The sequence below is a fragment of the Phyllobates terribilis genome, unplaced genomic scaffold (genome assembly GCF_046119375.1).
Source record: "Phyllobates terribilis strain yellow unplaced genomic scaffold, ASM4611937v1 Scaffold_7__3_contigs__length_470593459, whole genome shotgun sequence".
In the NCBI taxonomy this organism is placed as follows: Eukaryota; Metazoa; Chordata; class Amphibia; order Anura; family Dendrobatidae; genus Phyllobates; species Phyllobates terribilis.
The window spans coordinates 152,000,320-152,023,677 of record NW_027362767.1 but is presented as its reverse complement, the minus strand read 5'-3'; the positions used below and the strand labels follow the sequence as shown (position 1 = coordinate 152,023,677).

The 23,358-nt window shown below is 50.5% G+C and overlaps 1 protein-coding gene across 1 annotated transcript; it reads left to right on the top strand.

The window, feature by feature from the left end:
- Positions 1-21,835, top strand: LOC141152990 (SLAM family member 9-like). Its single transcript, XM_073637648.1, has 4 exons — positions 1-103; positions 647-970; positions 15,025-15,282; positions 19,366-21,835. Exons 1-4 carry the CDS (start codon positions 64-66, stop codon positions 19,554-19,556), a joined length of 813 nt encoding a protein of 270 aa, XP_073493749.1. The 5' UTR covers positions 1-63; the 3' UTR covers positions 19,557-21,835.
- The last annotated feature ends 1,523 nt before the right edge of the window (positions 21,836-23,358 follow it).

Here is a 23,358-nt window from a genome sequence, read left to right as displayed (position 1 = left end):
AATGTGGTCACACTGTTCGGGCTGCAGAAGTTCTCATTTCTCATCGGATACAAAGACACAAAGATGCTTCTTGGGTTTCTGCTCTTCTTTCTTCTTCAGTTCTGTAAGTCGTCTACTTTTATTGCTATTAATATAAATAAATTCTCTTTTATGAACACGACAGTTTGCAACTGTTATGAGTATTTTGGAGAAAACTTGATGACAACCAGTATGGCGACCAGTAACTTTCCCTCAAGGGTCTCATTTATGTCATTGGGTGATGGTTCCCACGACTCAATACATTTTTGCTCTGCGTTTCTTCTTTTCAATACACGTGTATGGAGACAGCCGCGTCCATGCGCACGCCCATCTCTCCATCATTCTCCACCTGAATGGAGCGGCTGCCTCACCAGACGGATTGAGGGTCTGCATTTACTTCCATAGTCTCGCTCTGAAGTGGCTGGAGAGATCTGCGCATGTGCGGCCACTTCTCCAATCTCAGGGGTAGAAGTTGGGGTCCAGATGAGTGATTTTCCCAGAGGTGTTACCAATATTTATAGACATTTATACTATATGCTGTGAATATTTCATTATGTCTAAGATGGGAATATCCCTCTATTTATATTGTCCTGCACCTTATTAATCCACCACAATTACTTTATATCAGGTGTCATCTGTGATAAACCCTGTACACAGGAGAACGTATCTGGTGCTGGGGGAGGAGAAGTCGTTCTACGCGTCCATCAGACGGGGATCAGAGCCATCTACTGGGTTTTATTACCAGAGGGAACTAATATTGTTACAATTAAACCTGGAAGATCCAATGATGATGACGATGTGTTACCTCAGTATAGGGGAAGAGTGAGAAGTGTCGCTGATGGATCCTTACAGATCAAGAATTTATCACTGCAAGATCAGAGAATCTACAGAGCAGAAATACGAACAAACGACGACGAGACCTTCTGTGAACTATTCAATCTCACTGTATACGGTAGGTCGTATTTTCTTCTGTTCTGTCTTTCATTGAACCAATACTTTTATCCTTTCCTTGCGCTTCTTTCTTCATCTTTACACCAACATAACATCTCTTATTCTTTGAAACACAAGACTCACCATGATATTACAGCATCGCTAAATGTATATCTACAGTGCTGATAAGTGTCCTCCTCCCCAATGTAAGTGCCCTGTGTCCGGTGTTCTTCCCTTTCCTCCATGTTCTCCTTCTATTTGTGTGTGTGACTTGTAGCCGCACCCTGGTAGAGGATTCCTCTCCATAGCCTTGGTGGCATCACTCCCGCCAGACACGAGGTCGCCTGGGACCTGCCCCCGCTATTACACAAGAGCGAATCTTTTGAAATTCTAATTTTCATGGAACCATTGTGACGCGCCCCCTGGGCCATGTTGTTAGGAATACCCGGAGCCGGATCAGATGGGGGTTGTAGTCTCCGAGTGGCTGTGACCCGGTCCGTGCCCAGGGTGTCAAGCTCAGTGTGTGGCAGTCCTACAGATGTTATTAGAGTTCTTTGTGTCGACTACGCCACCCGTTGATTTGCGGTCAAAAGGCCGCCGCTGCAGGATGGTCCGCTGAGGCTGGTGGTGTGTGTGCAGCTGTGGTAGTATAACCCCCAACGGGAGGGGTATAGCCTCAGGGGGTCAGCCGTGGAGGATGGTGGTTGTGAAGGTGCAGCAAAGAGACTCAGAGGCATAAAATGCAGTTCCAGGGTTTTACTTACTGGTGTTGCTCGGGTCACTGTGTACAGCAGTGACCACCCGAGCCGTGCTGCGTCCACCAGGTCCTGGACTCGGTCAACTCCCAGGCAACTCCGGAGTGTGGTCCTGAGCTCCCTTTCTGACTTGTCCTCCTCTCCGGCCTTCCCCACCAGGGATCCACCTAAGTCCGGCTCCCTCGGGCCTCCTGTTGGTAAACCCTTGTCTCTGGGTTCCCTGACCCTATTCTTGGTTTGCCTTCCGGGTGGATTTAGTGGGTGGTCGTGGCAGATCCTGCCCACGACCTCCGGTTCCTGGCTAAGGTGTGCTGTAGCCTCTGCCAGCTTGGGATCCGGTACCCTTTTGCCGACCCTTCACCCTTTTGTCCTTATTTTGGGATCTTGGGGTCCCCTCTGCGCCTCTGGGTCTCTCTTCCTTCTCCTCTGCTCTGCTTCTCAGGCTCTCAGACAGACTGTCTGACTGGCTGACTGACAACCGACTGACGTCTCACAGACTGACCCTGATCTAAGATGGTTCCCACCTTATATACTCCCTCTATGTGTGAGCTCAGGTGACCAGCACCCAATGAGCTCCTAGCTTTACCCAGGCTGCTCCCCCTATCTGCCCCTACACTACTGGGATGTTCCACCCCCCTCCCACTCCAGCCAGGAACAGACACTGTCGTACCTGCACATTTCTCTAGTGGGAGTACCATCGGTCTGTTCCCCGGAAATGGGATGTGTGTAGTGCATGCAGCTAACTGAGCTCAGTTCCACACTCCATCCTTACCCGGGAGTGGAATATCACACCTCTGGGTTGAGGTGCAATACCCCTGTAGCAGCCGAATCCTCAGGGTGCTACAATTGACTTGCAGCAAATCAATTTTCTATTTACCTAAAGTAATCTCAAGTCTCCAATTGCTCTGAAAAGATGCGTGTGACTATTCTTCTATCCTCACACACTCATTTTCTTCACTGCTGTGCTGTCACGCATTATCTGTACCATTTCTTCAGTGTTTTATGGCTTTTATCATTATTTCTATGCCTAAATTTTGCACTGTGTAGTTCTCTCACTTTCCTGATTCACCGCAAAATGGCCGCTGCTTTGCCTGCCATGGCTTTTATACTGGCTATAATTGTCCCCCACGATTGGTTGTGCTATAATATAATGCGCTATAATGATGTGATAGCTGCAAGGTATTATGGGGAAGCATGCCTGAAGTCATCTGAACCTTCCTGAGCTGATGCAATCTTCTGCAATGTGTAAAATTAGTAAATTCGCACGTGAAATGGAAATTTTTCAAATTTGCAATGTTTGGCAAGTTCCTAAGAATTTAACGTGACTTTGAGTCTTCATGCTTCCCTCTGCCGACAAGCTTTTTGGAGATGGAAATGTCCTTCTCCAGCAGGACTTGGCCCCTGTCCACACTGCCAAAAGTACCAATACCTGGTTTACACACAACAGTATCACTGTGCTTGATTGGCAGCAAACTCACCTGACCTTAACCCCATAGAGGATCTATTATAGAGAATCTATGGGGTATTGTCAAGAGGAAGATGAGAGACACCAGACCCAACAATGCAGACGAGCTGAAGGCTGCCATCAAAGCCACCTGGGCTTCCATAACACCTCAGCAGAGCCACAGGCTGATCCCTCCATGCCACATTGCCGCATTGATGCAGTAATTGATGCAAAAGGAGCCGACCAAGTATTGAGGCATTTACTGAACAGACATTTCAGTAGGACAACATTTCGGATTTTAAAAACATTTTTCAAGCTGTTGTTATAAAGTATTCTAATTTACTGAGATAATGACTTTTGTGTTTTCATTGGCTGTAAGCCATAATCATCAACATTAACAGAAATAAACACGTGAAATAGATCCCTCTGTGTGTAATGACTCTATATAATAGATCCCTCTGTGTGTAATGACTCTATATAATAGATCCCTCTGTGTGTAATGACTCTATATAATAGATCCCTCTGTGTGTAATGACTCTATATAATAGATCCCTCTGTGTGTAATGACTCTATATAATAGATCCCTCTGTGTGTAATGACTCTATATAATAGATCCCTCTGTGTGTAATGACTCTATATAATAGATCCCTCTGTGTGTAATGACTCTATATAATAGATCCCTCTGTGTGTAATGACTCTATATAATAGATCCCTCTGTGTGTAATGACTCTATATAATAGATCCCTCTGTGTGTAATGACTCTATATAATAGATCCCTCTGTATGTAATGACTCTATATAATATATGAGGTTCACTTTTTGTATTGAAGAACTGAAATAGATTAACTTTTTGATGATATTCTAATTTTGTGAGATGCACCTGTATATGTTACTTCATCATTTTGCCTCTTGCTCTACTAAAATCTAAGCTGCAGTGCTGTATCAGTGCCCAGATAATGCCGCTGTGGAAGCTGCTTTTATCTGCTGCTCAACAAGATCCGTGCACTATATTCAAACAGTCTGCTGTTACATCTGTGTCTGAACTCGCCTCTACTGCTTCGGCCTCTATCACTAGGTGACATCGCTTTTCCACTGCAGACAGTGCAGAGCGACGTAAACTTGGTCCATTTAAGCATTAGGATAGTTATCGCCCAACCGGGAAGACTGTGGGTCAATAAAGAGAAGTGATCATCAGTGGTAATTAGCTCTCTGTGAGTCTTAGGTGGGACCGTACCCTATTTAAACCCCCAGCAGTGTGCTACTAGCTGCCAGTTATAAGTGTATAATGACCCACCGATGACGCGGAGCTTGATGCGCCCCCGTATGACATTGTCCTCTGCCTGCTCCGCTATCAGTGGTGGGGATTACTATGACAGGTCCCTTCTCATTGGCTCAGGGGAGTGTAAATGGCACCCCCCGTCAGTTTGACACCACCCCCTGAAGAAGGCTTGCGTCAAAATGCATGTTGGGGCTGACACCATTCCAACAGGTGGAATTTCTGGGTAAGGTGGTCTTTAATATTTGTTCACTGACCTCGTCCCTATGTGGTTTTACTTTGCTGAACACTTGCATCATTTATATATTGGCTGCATATGATTTATCTGGTGCTAATTATTTATTTTAGCCTTATCACATTGATTGATCGACCACCTATCCCCCTCTTTCTTTCCTTCTTCATTTATTTATCACCTTCTGTTGTTAGGTTAGGTACTTTTCTATATATCTATTATCATCTGCCATGTCCCCCCTCTGCTGTGCTTTGTCGCCCTCTAGTGTTCCCCCCTGTTTTAATACACTTGTCATTTATTAACTGTATGTATTTACCTCAATAAACTTATATTTATATTTACTCGTAGTGGCGGCACCATTCTTTTGTAGGTTTTTCCATCCAGGAAAATAGTCTGGCAATTATCTGGAAAGGAAAACACCTGCAGGAAACACAAACACAGCACTGACAGCCTGACATGGTCCTGCTATCCATACAGCATGAGAGCTGTCACTCACAGCACTGACAGCCCGACACGTCCCTGCTATCCATACAGCGTCTGAGCTGTCACTCACAGCACTGACAGCCCGACACGTCCCTGCTATCCATACAGCGTCTGAGCTGTCACTCACAGCACTGACTGCCCGACACGTCCCTGCTATCCATACAGTGTCTGAGCTGTCACTCACAGCACTGACAGCCCGACACGTCCCTGCTATCCATACAGCATGAGAGCTGTCACTCACAGCACTGACAGCCTGACACGTCCCTGCTATCCATACAGCGTCTGAGCTGTCACTCACAGCACTGACAGCCCGACACGTCCCTGCTATCCATACAGCGTCTGAGCTGTCACTCACAGCACTGACTGCCCGACACGTCCCTGCTATCCATACAGTGTCTGAGCTGTCACTCACAGCACTGACAGCCCGACACGTCCCTGCTATCCATACAGCATGAGAGCTGTCACTCACAGCACTGACAGCCCGACACGTCCCTGCTATCCATACAGCGTCTGAGCTGTCACTCACAGCACTGACAGCCCGACACGTCCCTGCTATCCATACAGCGTCTGAGCTGTCACTCACAGCACTGACTGCCCGACACGTCCCTGCTATCCATACAGTGTCTGAGCTGTCACTCACAGCACTGACAGCCCGACACGTCCCTGCTATCCATACAGCATGAGAGCTGTCACTCACAGCACAGACAGCCCGACATGTCCCTGCTATCCAAACAGTGTCTGAGCTATCATTCACAGCACTGACAGCCCAACACGTCCCTGCTATCCATGCGGTGGCTGAGCTGTCACTCGCAGCACTGACAGCCGGACACATCCCTGCTGTCCATACAGCGTCTCAGCTGTCACTCACAGCACTGACAGCCCGACACGTCCCTGCTATCCATACAGCGTCTGAGCTGTCACTCACAGCACTGACAGCCCGACACGTCCCTGCTATCCATACAGCGTCTGAGCTGTCACTCACAGCACTGACTGCCCGACACGTCCCTGCTATCCATGCGGTGGCTGAGCTGTCACTCACAGCACGGACACCCTGACACGTCCCTGCTATCCATACAGTGTCTGAGCTGTCACTCACAGCACTGACAGCCCGACACGTCCCTGCTATGCATGCGGTGGCTGAGCTGTCACTCACAGCACTGACAGCCCGACACATCCCTGCTATCCATGCGGTGGCAGAGCTGTCACTCACAGCACTGACAGCCCGACACATCCCTGCTATCCATACAGCGTCTGAGCTGTCACTCACAGCACTGACAGCCAGACACGTCCCTGCTATCCGTACAGCGTCTGAGCTGTCACTCGCAGCACTGACAGCCTGACACGTCCCTGCTACCCATATGGTGGCTGAGCTGTCAATCACAGCACTGACAGCCCGACACGTCCCTGCTATCCATATGGTGGCTGAGCTGTCACTCACAGCACTGACAGCCCGACACATCCCTGCTATCCATACGGTGGCTGAGCTGTCACTCACAGCAATGACAGCCCGACACGCCTCTGCTATCCATACGGTGGCTGAGCTGTCACTCACAGCACTGACAGCCTGGCATGCCCCTGCTATCCATTTAGTGGCTGAGCTGTCACTCACAGCACTGACAGCCCGACACGTCCCTGCTATCCATACAGTGGCTGAGCTGTCACTCACAGCACTGACAGCCCGACACGTCCCTGCTATCCATACAGCATCTGAGCTGTCACTCACAGCACTGAAAGCCGACACGTTCCTGCTATCCATACAGTGGCTGAGCTGTCACAGCACTGACAGCCCGACACGCCCCTGCTATCCATACGGTGGCTGAGCTGTCACTCACAGCACTGACAGCCCGACACATCCCTGCTATCCATACAGCGTCTGAGCTGTCACTCACAGCACTGACAGCCCAACACGCCCCTGCTATCCATACGGTGGCTGAGCTGTCACTCACAGCACTGACAGCCCGACACGCCCATGCTATCCATACAGCATCTGAGCTGTCACTCACAGCACTGACAGCCCGACACGCCCATGCTATCCATACAGCATCTGAGCTGTCACTCACAGCACTGACAGCCCGACACGTCCCTGCTATCCATACGGTGGCTGAACTGTCACTCACAGCACTGACAGCGCGACACGTCCCTGCTATCCATACAGTGTTTGAGCTGTCACTCACAGCACTGACAGCCTGACACGTCCCTGCTACCCATATGGTGGCTGAGCTGTCACTCACAGCACTGACAGCCCGACACGTCCCTGCTATTCATACAGCGTCTGAGCTGTCACTCGCAGCACTGACAGCCTGACACGTCCCTGCTACCCATATGGTGGCTGAGCTGTCACTCACAGCACTGACAGCCCGACACGTCCCTGCCATCCATATGGTGGCTGAGTTGTCACTCACAGCACTGACAGCCCGACACATCCCTGCTATCCATACGGTGGCTGAGCTGTCACTCAGAGCAATGACAGCTCTACACGCCTCTGCTATCCATACGGTGGCTGAGCTGTCATTCACAGCACTGACAGCCTGGCATGCCCCTGCTATTCATTTGGTGGCTGAGCTGTCACTCACAGCACTGACAGCCCGACACGTCCCTGCTATCCATAAAGCGCCTGAGCTGTCACTCACCGCACTGACAGCCCGACACGTCCCTGCTATCCATACAGCATCTGAGCTGTCACTCACAGCACTGACAGCCGACACGTCCCTGCTATCCATACAGTGGCTGAGCTGTCACAGCACTGAGAGCCCGACATGCCCCTGCTATCCATACGGTGGCTGAGCTGTCACTCACAGCACTGACAGCCCGACACGTCCCTGCTATCCATACAGCGTCTGAGCTGTCACTCACAGCACGGACAGCCCGACACGCCCATGCTATCCATATAGCATCTGAGCTGTCACTCACAGCACTGACAGCCTGACACGTCCCTGCTATCCATACAGCGTCTAAGCTGTCACTCACAGCACTGACAGCCCGACATGCCCATGCTATCCATACAGCATCTGAGCTGTCACTCACAGCACTGACAGCCCGACACGTCCCTGCTATCCATACGGTGGCTGAGCTGTCACTCACAGCACTGACAGCCCGACACGTCCCTGCTATCCAAACAGTGTCTGAGCTATCATTCACAGCACTGACAGCCCAACACGTCCCTGCTATCCATGCGGTGGCTGAGCTGTCACTCGCAGCACTGACAGCCGGACACATCCCTGCTGTCCATACAGCGTCTCAGCTGTCACTCACAGCACTGACAGCCCGACACGTCCCTGCTATCCATACGGTGGCTGAACTGTCACTCACAGCACTGACAGCGCGACACGTCCCTGCTATCCATACAGTGTCTGAGCTGTCACTCACAGCACTGACAGCCCGACACATCCCTGCTATCCATGCGGTGGCTGAGCTGTCACTCACAGCACTGACAGCCCGACACGTCCCTGCTATTCATACAGCGTCTGAGCTGTCACTCGCAGCACTGACAGCCTGACACGTCCCTGCTACCCATATGGTGGCTGAGCTGTCACTCACAGCACTGACAGCCCGACACGTCCCTGCCATCCATATGGTGGCTGAGTTGTCACTCACAGCACTGACAGCCCGACACATCCCTGCTATCCATACGGTGGCTGAGCTGTCACTCACAGCAATGACAGCCCTACACGCCTCTGCTATCCATACGGTGGCTGAGCTGTCATTCACAGCACTGACAGCCTGGCATGCCCCTGCTATTCATTTGGTGGCTGAGCTGTCACTCACAGCACTGACAGCCCGACACATCCCTGCTATCCATAAAGCGCCTGAGCTGTCACTCACCGCACTGACAGCCCGACACGTCCCTGCTATCCATACAGCATCTGAGCTGTCACTCACAGCACTGACAGCCGACACGTCCCTGCTATCCATACAGTGGCTGAGCTGTCACAGCACTAAGAGCCCGACATGCCCCTGCTATCCATACGGTGGCTGAGCTGTCACTCACAGCACTGACAGCCCGACACGTCCCTGCTATCCATACAGCGTCTGAGCTGTCACTCAAAGCACGGACAGCCCGATACGCCCATGCTATCCATATAGCATCTGAGCTGTCACTCACAGCACTGACAGCCTGACACGTCCCTGCTATCCATACAGCGTCTAAGCTGTCACTCACAGCACTGACAGCCCGACATGCCCATGCTATCCATACAGCATCTGAGCTGTCACTCACAGCACTGACAGCCCGACACGTCCCTGCTATCCATACGGTGGCTGAGCTGTCACTCACAGCACTGACAGCCCGACACGTCCCTGCTATCCATACGGTGGCTGAGCTGTCACTCACAGCACTGACAGCCTGACACGTCCCTGCTATCCATACAGCGTCTGAGCTGTCACTCACAGCACTGACAGCCCAACACATCCCTGCTATCCATACGGAGGCTGAGTTGTCACTCACAGCACTGACAGCCCGACACGTCCCTGTTATCCATACAGCATCTGAGCTGTCACTCACAGCACTGACAGCCCGACATGCCCATGCTATCCATACAGCATCTGAGCTGTCACTCACAGCACTGACAGCCCAACACGTCCCTGCTATCCATACAGCGCCTGAGCTGTCACTCACAGCACTGACAGCCCGACACGTCCCTGCTATCCATACAGCATCTGAGCTGTCACTCACAGCACTGACAGCCCAACACGCCCCTGCTATCCATGCGGTGGCTGAGCTGTCACTCACAGCACTGACAGCCCGACACGTCCCTGCTATCCATACGGTGGCTGAGCTGTCACTCACAGCACTGACAGCCTGACACGTCCCTGCTATCCATACAGCGTCTGAGCTGTCACTCACAGCACTGACAGCCCGACACGCCTATGCTATCCATACAGCATCTGAGCTGTCACTCACAGCACTGACAGCCCGACACGTCCCTGCTATCCATACGGTGGCTGAGCTGTCACTCACAGCACTGACAGCCCGACACGCCCATGCTATCCATACAGCATCTGAGCTGTCACTCACAGCACTGACAGCCCGACACATCCCTGCTATCCATACGGTGGCTGAGCCGTCACTCACAGCACTGACAGCCCGACACGTCCCTGCTATCCATACGGTGGCTGAGCTGTCACTCACAGCACTGACAGCCTGACAGGTCCCTGCTATCCATACAGCATCTGAGCTGTCACTCACAGCACTGACAGCCCGACAAGTCCCTGCTATCCATATAGCGTCTGAGCTGTCACTCCCAGCACTGACAGCCCGACACGTCCCTTCTATCCATACGGTGCCTGAGCTGTCACTCACAGCACTGACAGGCCGACACGTCCCTGCTATCCGTACGGTGGCTGAGCTGTTATTCACTACACTGACACCCTGACAAGTCCCTGCTATCCATACAGCATCTGAGCTGTCACAGCACTAACTGCCCGACACGTCCCTGCTATCCATACAGCATCTGAGCTGTCACTCACAGCACTGACAGCCCGACACGTCCCTGCTATCCATACGGTGGCTGAGCTGTCACTCACAGCACTGACAGCCCAACAAGTCCCTGCTATCCATACAACTTCTGAGCTGTCACTCACAGCACTGACAGCCCGACACGCCCATGCTATCCATAAAGCTTCTGAGCTGTCACTCACAGCACTGACAGCCCGACACGTCCCTGCTATCCATACAGCATCTAAGCTGTCACTCACAGCACTGACAGCCTGACACGCCCATGCTATCCATACAGCATCTGAGCTGTCACTCACAGCACTGACAGCCCGACACGTCCCTGCTATCCATACGGTGGCTGAGCTGTCACTCACAGCACTGACAGCCTGACACGTCCCTGCTATCCATACAGCGTCTGAGCTGTCACTCACAGCACTGACAGCCCGACACGCCCCTGCTATACATACGGTGGCTGAGCTGTCACTCACAGCACTGACAGCCCAACACATCCCTGCTATCCATACGGTGGCTGAGTTGTCACTCACAGCACTGACAGCCCAACACGTCCCTGCTATCCATACAGCATCTGAGCTGTCACTCACAGCACTGACAGCCCAACACGCCCATGCTATCCATACAGCATCTGAGCTGTCACTCACAGCACTGACAGCCCGACACGTCCCTGCTATCCATACAGCGTCTGAGCTGTCACTCACAGCACTGACAGCCCAACACGCCCATGCTATCCATACAGCATCTGAGCTGTCACTCACAGCACTGACAGCCCGACACGTCCCTGCTATCCATATGGTGGCTGAGCTGTCACTCCCAGCACTGACAGCCCGACACATCCCTGCTATCCATACGGTGGCTGAGCTGTCACTCACAGCAATGACAGCCCGACACGCCTCTGCTATCCATACGGTGGCTGAGCTGTCACTCACAGCACTGACAGCCTGGCATGCCCCTGCTATCCATTTGGTGGCTGAGCTGTCACTCACAGCACTGACAGCCCGACACGTCCCTGCTATCCATACAGTGGCTGAGCTGCCACTCACAGCACTGACAGCCCGACACGTCCCTGCTATCCATACAGCATCTGAGCTGTCACTCACAGCACTGACAGCCGACACGTCCCTGCTATCCATACAATGGCTGAGCTGTCACTTACAGCACTGACAGCCCGACACGCCCCTGCTATCCATACGGTGGCTGAGCTGTCACTCACAGCACTGACAGCCCGACACGTCCCTGCTATCCATACAGCGTCTGAGCTGTCACTCACAGCACTGACAGCCCAACACGCCCCTGCTATCCATACGGTGGCTGAGCTGTCACTCACAGCACTGACAGCCCGACACGTCCCTGCTATCCATACAGCGTCTGAGCTGTCACTCACAGCACTGACAGCCCAACACGCCCATGCTATCCATACAGCATCTGAGCTGTCACTCACAGCACTGACAGCCCGACACGTCCCTGCTATCCATACAGCGTCTGAGCTGTCACTCACAGCACTGACAGCCCGACACGCCCATGCTATCCATACAGCATCTGAGCTGTCACTCACAGCACTGACAGCCCGACACGTCCCTGCTATCCATACGGTGGCTGAGCTGTCCCTCACAGCACTGACAGCCCGACACATCCCTGCTATCCATGCGGTGGCTGAGCTGTCACTCACAGCACCGACAGCCCGACACATCCCTGCTATCCATACAGCGTCTGAGCTGTCACTCACAGCACTGACAGCCCGACACGTCCCTGCTATCCATACAGCGTCTGAGCTGTCACTCGCAGCACTGACAGCCTGACATGTCCCTGCTACCCATATGGTGGCTGAGCTGTCACTCACAGCACTGACAGCCCGACACGTCCCTGCTATCCATACGGTGGCTGAGCTGTCCCTCACAGCACTGACAGCCCGACACATCCCTGCTATCCATGCGGTGGCTGAGCTGTCACTCACAGCACCGACAGCCCGACACATCCCTGCTATCCATACAGCGTCTGAGCTGTCACTCACAGCACTGACAGCCCGACACGTCCCTGCTATCCATACAGCGTCTGAGCTGTCACTCGCAGCACTGACAGCCTGACATGTCCCTGCTACCCATATGGTGGCTGAGCTGTCACTCACAGTACTGACAGCCCGACACGTCCCTGCCATCCATATGGTGGCTGAGCTGTCACTCACAGCACTGACAGCCCGACACATCCCTGATATCCATACGGTGGCTGAGCTGTCACTCACAGCAATGACAGCCCTACACGCCTCTGCTATCCATACGGTGGTTGAGCTGTCATTCACAGCCCTGACAGCCTGGCATACCCCTGCTATTCATTTGGTGGCTTAGCTGTCACTCACAGCACTGACAGCCCGACACGTCCCTGCTATCCATACAGTGCCTGAGCTGTCACTCACAGCACTGACAGCCCGACACGTCCCTGCTATCCATACAGCGTCTGAGCTGTCACTCACAGCACTGACAGCCCGTCACGCCCCTGGTATACATACGGTGGCTGAGCTGTCACTCACAGCACTGACAGCCCAACACATCCCTGCTATCCATACGGTGGCTGAGTTGTCACTCACAGCACTGACAGCCCGACACGTCCCTGCTATCCATACAGCATATGAGCTGTCACTGACAGCACTGACAGCCCGACACGCCCATGCTATCCATACAGCATCTGAGCTGTCACTCACAGCACTGACAGCCCGACACGTCCCTGCTATCCATACAGCGCCTGAGCTGTCACTCACAGCACTGACAGCCCGACACGTCCCTGCTATCCATACAGCATCTGAGCTGTCACTCACAGCACTGACAGCCCGACACGTCCCTGCTATCCATACAGTGGCTGAGCTGTCACTCACAGCACTGACAGCCCGACACGTCCCTGCTATCCATACGGCGGCTGAGCTGTCACTCACAGCACTGACAGCCTGACACGTCCCTGCTATCCATACAGCGTCTGAGCTGTCACTCACAGCACTGACAGCCCGACACGCCCATGCTATCCATACAGCATCTGAGCTGTCACTCACAGCACTGACAGCCCGACACGTCCCTGCTATCCATACGGTGGCTGAGCTGTCACTCACAGCACTGACAGCCCGACACGCCCATGCTATCCATACAGCATCTGAGCTGTCACTCACAGCACTGACAGCCCGACACATCCCTGCTATCCATACGGTGGCTGAGCCGTCACTCACAGCACTGACAGCCCGACACGTCCCTGCTATCCATACAGTGGCTGAGCCGTCACTCACAGCACTGACAGCCCGACACGTCCCTGCTATCCATACGGTGGCTGAGCTGTCACTCACAGCACTGACAGCCTGACAGGTCCCTGCTATCCATACAGCGTCTGAGCTGTCACTCACAGCACTGACAGCCCGACACGTCCCTGCTATCCATATAGCGTCTGAGCTGTCACTCCCAGCACTGACAGCCCGACACGTCCCTTCTATCCATACGGTGCCTGAGCTGTCACTCACAGCACTGACAGCCCGACACGTCCCTGCTATCCATACGGTGGCTGAGCTGTTATTCACTGCACTGACACCCTGACAAGTCCCTGCTATCCATACAGCATCTGAGCTGTCACTCACAGCACTGACAGCCCGACACGTCCCTGCTATCCATACAGCATCTGAGCTGTCACTCACAGCACTGACAGCCCGACACGTCCCTGCTATCCATACAGCATCTGAGCTGTCACTCACAGCACTGACAGCCCGACACGTCCCTGCTATCCATACAGCATCTGAGCTGTCACTCACAGCACAGACAGCCCGACACATTCCTGCTATCCATACAGCGTCTGAGCTGTCACTCACAGCACTGACAGCCCGACACGCCCCTGCTATCCATACAGTGGCTGAGCTGTCACTCACAGCGTCTCTAGGACACAGCGGGTAGCGGGGGTTACGACAGATTTTTGGTGTAACCCAGCTCTTTTCTACTTTGTCTATGACTTTATCTATGACTTTATCCATCTTCATATGACCATTTACCTTGACTTCTTTCCATCTCTGCTTGCAATCTTCTGACTTCCATACCTTTAATAATATTTGCCATCCCATGAGCTCTCCGCACATGTCCAACCCCTGAGGACCACGAGCTGCGAGTTCTGTTTGAGGTCAAAATGAAGACAATGTGCTCGCTAGATTCTACGTCACAGTCACGGCCAGCACCGATCTTTTTGGTGCGATGTAAAAAGCTTTATTCTTGCCTTTAATTAAATTAATCTATGAAATTTAACCCTTTGTGCATGGTTACTACATTTTTGTCTATTATTGATAACAAAAGCTATTTCACTGTCTATCTGTATCTGATGTTTCCTCCCACTGGTTTCATTTTTACAACTATTTCCTTCTCTATTCTAGTAATTGGTCAACTCAACATATTCTTAAACCTTAGTTTCAATATTTCTTGCACAGAGAGATTATCAGATACAGACATCAAGATCAACCGCAGCCTCACCAGGAATGACTCTTGCTCACTGAGCCTGTTGTGCACTGTGGACAAACGAGATGTGACTGTAACATGGAGTCATTTACATGGCGGTCATATCAATGTGACCCGAGGTGTCCTGTATGTACCTCCCGGTGATGTGAACTTCACCTATATCTGCACGGCACGTAACCCTGTCAGTAACGTCTCCAAGACTGTGATCCCCGGGGACTACTGTAAGACAGGTAATGCTATTTGGAGTAATACTTGTATAAAGTATATGTGATTACCATTGGCAGATCTTACCAAGCTTCTTGTCAATTACCAATCTTGTCAACTATAATATCTTCAGGCGAAAAATTTGATTTTTGTAAATTTTGACTTTTGATGTTACGTTTTTTTTAAAAATTGGATTGAGTCAAGTTTGTCATTTGTTTTTGTCCTAGGGATATCCAGAAGCTTGTATCCTTCAAGATAGCAAGCACGTCCTTGTGTTCCTGGTGAATCCTTAAGATATCCATACACTCGAGATAACTCTCAGCTTCTCCTCCTGACCCCTGACATACACAAGTACACGTTACTTGGCTCAGTATTCATGTGTTCTTATGGGGAGAGGGGGAATAAGACACCTCTGGAAATGTATCTCTCGTGAGAACAAAGGATAGTTTATGCTGAAATCCAGCATATCCGATCCTTTGTTCCCAAAAATCTGCCTTTCGAGTAGGTTGGGACTAGTGTTGAGCCACCCCCGTAGTGTTCGGGTTCGGTTCGGTTAGTCGAACACCGGGATGTTCGAGGAACTGTTCGTCGAACTGTTCGTCGAACACCGTCGAACACCGTTAAAACCAATGGCAGGCAAACAAAAACACATAGAAACACATAGAAAACACCTTCAAAGGTGTCCAAAAGCTGACAAACTGCTCAGAAGACGCTTTCTTTAAAAAAGCCGGCCGGCAATTCAGCAGCGGCATACACCGGTACCCGACAATTTAGACAAGAAGGAATAGAGCCTCACACATAGATTAGATAGATAGAAACATGTCAGTCACACATATAAGAAGCACAGTGACAGTGTTGCTTACTGTACTTGTCATTTAGTGTAAAGGATTTATTAAAAAAATAATAGCATTTTCATGCACCGTCTCTTTAAAAAAGCCGGCCGGCAATTCAGCAGCGGTGCCCGACAATTTATAACAGACAGAATAGAGCTTCACACATAGATTAGATAGATAGAAACATGTCAGTCACACATATAAGAAGCACAGTGACAGTGTTGCTTACTGTACTTGTCATTTAGTGTAAAGGATTTATTAAAAAAAATAATAGTGTTTTCATGCACCGTCTCTTTAAAAAAGCCGGCCGGCAATTCAGCAGCGGTACCCGACAATTTATAACAGACAGAATAGAGCTTCACACATAGATTAGATAGAAACATGTCAGTCACATATATATGAAGTACAGTGACAGTGTTGGTTACTGTACTTGTCATTTAGTGTAAAGGATTTATTTAAAAAAATAATAGTGTTTTCATGCACTGTCTCTTTAAAAAAGCCGGCCGGCAATTCAGCATCTGTACCCGACAATTTAGAATAGAAAGATAGAGCATCACACATAGATTAGATAGATAGAAACATGTCAGTCACATATATATGAAGTACAGTGACAGTGTTGGTTACTGTACTTGTCATTTAGTGTAAAGGATTTATTTAAAAAAATAATAGTGTTTTCATGCACTGTCTCTTTAAAAAAGCCGGCCGGCAATTCAGCATCTGTACCCGACAATTTAGAATAGAAAGATAGAGCATCACACATAGATTAGATAGATAGAAACATGTCAGTCACATATATCTGAAGTACAGTGATAGTGTTGATCACTGTACTTGTCATTTAGTGTTAAAATAAAGGATTTATTAAAAAAAAAATTGGCGTGGGGTTCCCCATAATTTTAGTCTCTAGCGGAGGTTAAGCAGATGGCTGGGGCAGATGTTTGAAGCCTGGGAAGGGGGTAATACCCACGGAGCTTCCCAGGCTACTAATATCAGCCCCCAGCTGAATACCTAGCCTTTACTAGCTATTAAAATGGGGGACCCAAAAAAAATGACGTGGGGTCCCCCCTATTTTAATAGCTAGCAAAGGCTAGGCAGACAGCTGGGGACCTTTGTAACACCATGCGGATACTGTGGGGACATCAACGGCTAGGGTGTGAAGGGAGGACCGGGGAGCGGCGCTGCGGGTCGGGATACTTCTGCTCCGAGCGCCCGCTCATGTCCCGGGTTCTCGCAGCGGAAGTATCCGCACAGGCAGCGCTGCTGACATCCATGCGGCTAGGGCGTGAAGGGAGGACATCCAATTGGTCGCGGCCGCTATTTAAATGTGCCGCACAAATTGGTGATTGGTCGCCGTCTTGACCGCGACCAATCACTGATCTTGCCGCCAAAGTTAAACACTACTGTGCTGATTGGTCGCGGACGCTGCCCGCGACCAATCACCGATTTGTGCGCCAAATTTAAATATCAGCCTCATGCACGTCACTGACAGCGTGGGAAAATTCTCCTGCACTCAGCGCTTCAGCGTGAGAATTCTCCCACGCTGTCAGTGACGTGCATGAGGTGAGCCGAGCTCATTGGACATGACCTCGTCTCATCTTTATGCCGTCACAGCGAGACACTGAGGAGCGCAAGCATGCCTGCGCTTCTCAGTGTCTGCGGGATGACAGGCTGGATGGCAGCGTTCTCCTGCGGTCCAGCCTGTCATCTCGATGTAGCAGAGCTGAAGCTGTCGTGGGAACCATGGATAGGTAAGGATGATGTTGCTTTATTATTTTACTTTTATTGCAGGAGATCGTTGGCTTCAGCTGGAATGGGCGTGATGGTAAGTATGGTTTAATTTAGAACAATAAAGGAATGTGTCTTTATTTCAATTAAAGGACTTTATTCTGGGTGTTTGTGTTTTTCTTTAACTTTGACTATGGGGTTAGTAATGGGGGTGTCTTATAGACGCCTCTCCATTACTAACCTGGGCTTGATGTCAGCTGGCATTATAAGCTGACATCAACCCCAACCCTATTACCCCACTGCCACCGCTACAGGGCAGTGGGAAGAGCGAGGCTAAGTGCCAGAATTAGCGCATCCTATGGATGCGCCAGTTCTGGGGCGGCTGACGGCTGGTGTTTCTATCCTAGGAGGGGGCCAATATTCATGGCACCCTTCCTGGGCTATTAATATCAGCCCCCAGCTGTCTGCCTAGCCTTTGCTAGCTATTAAAATAGGGGGGACCCCACGTCATTTTTTTTGGGGGGGGGTCCCCCATTTTAATAGCTAGTAAAGGCTAGGTATTCAGCTGGGGGCTGATATTAGTAGCCTGGGAAGCTTCGTGGGTATTACCCCCTTCCCAGGCTTCAAACATCTGCCCCAGCCGTCTGCTTAACCTCCGCTAGAGACTAAAATTATGGGGAACCCCACGCCAATTTTTTTTAAAATAAATCCTTTATTTTAACACTAAATGACAAGTACAGTAAGCAACACTATCACTGTACTTCTTATATATGTGACTGACATGTTTCTATCTATCTAATCTATGTGTGATTCTCTATTCCTTCTATTCTAAATTGTCGGGTACCGCTGCTGAATTGCCGGCCGGCTTTTTTAAAGAGACAGTGCATGAAAACACTATTATTTTTTTTGATAAATCCTTTACACTAAATGACAAGTACAGTAAGCAACACTGTCACTGTACTTCGTATATATGTGGCTGACTTGTTTCTATCTATCTAATCTATGTGTGATGCTCTATTCTTTCTGTTCTAAATTGTCGGGTACCGGTGTATGCTGCTGCTGAATTGTCGGCTTTTCATGTTTCACTGTTGGCACTGTTCCCATCGATTTGGACAATCACTGTAATGCCACAACCACCATGGCTGCGGCATTACAGTGAGTGGCAGGCAATCCCTGCATGATTGGTGCTCAAAATAGCGCCAGGCATGCAGGACACGCTTTTGGTGCACGAACAGTTATTGAACATAACCTCGAACAGCCGAATTTTTTGCAAATCGTTCGGGTTCGTCGAACAACTCGAACACCGCCCAAAACAGCTTGAATTTGAGATTGGCGAACAGTTCTAGTCGAACAATGCTCATCTCTAGTTGGGACATCCTCATTCATATTAGATGATTGGTTGGTGCAGGTAAAATTAGCATCGTCCATCTAAAGTGAATGATCACCTTACGGCCTTAGGAACAATGAAGCTGCAGATATGAGTTTGGACTATGGTAATGTTCTGTTTTAGTTGTCAATTAATAAAACATTTCTTACTAATTTCATATTTTTCAGACTCTTTCACGATGAGAAGCATCCCATTATGTTTGATTTTTTCCGGGATTGTGTTACTCATCACCTGCGGTATCTTCATTCATCACATAAAGAGTGAAGTCATACAATCTTCTCATCGAAACCGAAGAAGTCTTCATCACGAAAGGGGACTACAAGGAAGAAGTGGTGAAGGCATTTTCCTCTCAGAGTGACATTTTGTTTCTATGAACTGGTTGGAGTATATAATCATCTTTACACCACAATCTTTATATAACTATGGACCATTTCAAAACTGATCCGGCTAATTTCAAATCTTCAGAGGTGTCTACCTTGTCCTTGTCTCACCGTTTGGTCTTCAGTTGACCATCTACCTTGGTGGCCAAAGGATGTATAAGTGGTGGTCCACTGATCATAAATCATTTGGATCAACACAGATCTGTATTATATTAGTTTTATCCATGATGATGATGACAGAAGTTAGCATCTGCTATGTTTTGTTTTAATGCAAGTGTATGTGTGCAGCCTGCCACCCACCCACCCCCAGACTGCAATTCCATACTGCTAGCTTGCACTTGAAATGGGGCCTTTTAGTTTGGAGGAGGCCGAAGCTGGCCACTACCTCATGGCTGCTTCGGCAGCGAGGTATCCATACTCAGTCCCCAGCCGCCCCTATTTATCCTGGTGTGCCTTATACATAAGATTAAGCGCGTATACCAAAACATTACCTGTGCCCTCCCCAGTGCATTTAGTGGGAAGGAGAGCCTATTCCGCTGTAGTGTGTGCATGCCAAACCCCTGTTCATGGTACATGCGAAGATGCCTCCCACCTTGCACCTGTCGTTGCAGACTTGCAACTATCCCCATTCAAGTCCTTGTCCCAGGGCAGTGTTCAATTGTACCTCTCCCATTCCTTGCCACCCACCCACCCCCAGGCTGCAATACCATACTGCTTGCTTGCTTGCACTTTAAATTGGGCCTTTTAGGCATGTGGAGGCGGAATCTGGCCACCACGCCATGGCTGTGTCGGCGGCCTGGTATCCATACTCAGTCCCCAGCCGCCTGGTGGCCGGGTGTCCCCACTTGCTCCCCAGCCTCCAGGGGGTGGCCGGGTGTCGATACTCGGTCCCCAGCCACCCCTATTTGTCCCGGTAACCTTTCCCACACTTTTCTTAGCCTTGCCTGCTTTAGGGCAGCATTGGCCGAGCCCACCGGACTATCAGACTCCTCCGGTGGGCCCTGGCTTCTCCATCAGGGGAGTTGAGAGTGCCAAGGTGAGGAGCATGATGAGGATGATAGAAGTTAGCATCTCCTTTGTTTTGTTGTAATTCAAGCGCGTGTATGTAGTAGCGGCTAGGCCTGAGGTGGTCAGCGTTTTGGCGCATATCCTGCCTCCTCCGAGGATTGCTGGATGTTTTCCTGCTACTATCCAAGTTCTATGACTCCCGTTAAAACAAAGCTTCAGGTTATAAATGATGGATGAGGTGGTGGCAAAGGAGAAAGAGCAGGAGGAACAGGGACCATTCACATCAATATCAGGCCAGTCAACCAGATATGTCTTGTAGGATATGTTTCTGTAACAAAAGGAGCGGTTCGGCTACACAGTTATAGGGCATACAGTGAGTGCAATGCCTACCAAAAATTTCGAGGCACTCCAATGCCCCTTGGAAATGACATGGAGGTCAGAGGGCGTTAACTAAACCTTTTTTTCCATTTATAGCAACTGGGTCTCCTGTGCACTGTTGGCCTAAGCAGTGAATGGAAGGCTTTCCAAAAATTATGAGGAACGGCAATGCCCCTTACAAGAGCCATGTGTGGCACCCCAGGGGTCCAGTCACCACAGTAATAGAGATATTACGTCGGAGAGCAAGTGGGAGGTTTCCTGGTCAGGATCCCTTAAACATGCAACATCCTCCTGCCCCAGTCCTGGGAGGGGAGAATTCTGCCATTATAAACTGGATCTGGGGCGGGGTTGAGTGAGTCAGAGAACAGAGAACAGTCAGAGTCAGAGTGAGAGCAAGGGAAAGTAACAGCAAGGAGCTCTGTAGGAGCTAGGAGCTAAAGACCAGGGGCTGGAAGCTGAGCAGAGCTCACCCTGGCAGAAGACAATAGGAACCGGACACAGGAGTCCGAGGCTGTGAGGACTTATATATCCAGCAGCAGAAACCAGCCGGCAGGGGATTTAAGGTCCTCTGGCCATAGAAGCACGGAGGCTCAGTCACAAGCAAGGGACCAGCAGCGCCGTCGTGGAGCGGAGGCTAACAGAAGGCTCCAAGTCACCAGCCATACGGGTGAGCACTACACGGTACACTCAGGGACGTGGGCTACTTCTACCCGCTTACAGCAAGGTAGCCAGGAAGAGTGCAGACAGACGGGGAGGCCTACAACTCCACCTGGCCAGGGGAACTCCTGCTTGCTCACAGACTGACCAGGCCTCTTATGCTAGCCAGTACTCCCGGGAGGGTCTACCTTATAATCATCAGTAAAGACCCTGAACTGCACTGCAAAGACTCTGAGTCGTTCCTGTTGCGCTCGTGCACCATCACCCCCATCATCCACACTCACTGCACTGAGGCTATACTCCTCCCGTGGGGAGTTATCCCATTCTCTGCTGCGCACACAACACCAGCCTCAGCGGTCTGCCTCGCAGCGGTGGTACTCCCTGACCGCAATCCACGGGTGGCGCAGTCGGACAATTAACCTCAAAACTTAAGAAAGACTGCCACTGGTTTGACCAGCCTGAGCCACGGGACCGGGTCACCGCCACGGAGACTACAGACCCCAGAGACCCGGCACCGGGTATCCCACACACGTGTACACACGGCCCAGGGGGCGCGTCACATGCAGTACAGCATATTACAAACATAAGTCCCATTATTGGGGAATGGGTCTCCCATAGTATTTGCTTATGCTTTCCAAGCAAAAGCTGCCAAAAATTAGGACGGAGCAACTTGCAATGCCCCTTACAAGAGCCATGCAGTACAGCATATTACAAACATAAGTCCCATTATTGGGGAGTGGGTCTCCCATAGTATTTGCTTATGCCTTGCAAGCAAAAGCTGCCAAAAATTAGGACGGAGCAACTTGCAATGCCCCTTACAAGAGCCATGCAGTACAGCATATTACAAACATAAGTCCCATTATTGGGGAGTGGGTCTCCCATAGTATTTGCTTATGCCTTGCAAGCAAAAGCTGCCAAAAATTAGGACGGAGGAACTTGCAATGCTGGCACCCTGGTGGTATAGTGGTGGTGGAGGCTGAGGATAAGGAGAAGAAGATAAAACAGCCAAACTAGGAAGCGTATACCCATGTGTGGGTGTGAAGCGGTGCATGTGAACACACCTCCCGAAATAACACAGTGGATATGACTTTATGTTACTCTGCTGTCATTTGGTGGTGATGAGAAGTCTGGCCCAATCCAGCCCTTGTTCATTTTGATAAGGGTCAGCTTGTCAGCATTGTCAGTTGACAGGCGAGTGCGCTTATCAGTTATAATTCCCCCAGCGGCACTAAAAACACGCTCCGATAACACGCTAGCGGCAGGGCAGGCCAGGACCTCCAAGGCGTACAGAGCGAGTTCATTCCAAGTGTCCAGCTTGGATACCCAATAATTAAAAGGCACAGAGGAATCACGGAGGACGCTGGTACGGTCGGCAAGGTACTCCCTCACCATCCTTTGAAATTTTCCACTCCTTGTGAGAGTACTCCGCGCCTCAGGGCCTGTAAGCTGGGCGGGTGTCAGAAAACTGTCCCAGAACGTTGACAGCGTTCCCCTGCCTCTGCTGGATTGGAGTTGCATCTCCTGTACGCCTTGGTTGGGCAACGAACTGTGACCTCTGCCACTAGCGTGTTCAGCGGCAGCAAGGGCCTTCTTGTACTGCCCCATTTTTGTAGACCTCTCCACCTCAGGAATAAGAGAGTGAAAGTTCTCCTTGTAGCGGGGGTCTACAAGTGTCACCAACCAGTAATGACTGTCACCAAACATTTTGACAACGCGAGGGTCACGGTTAAGGCAGCG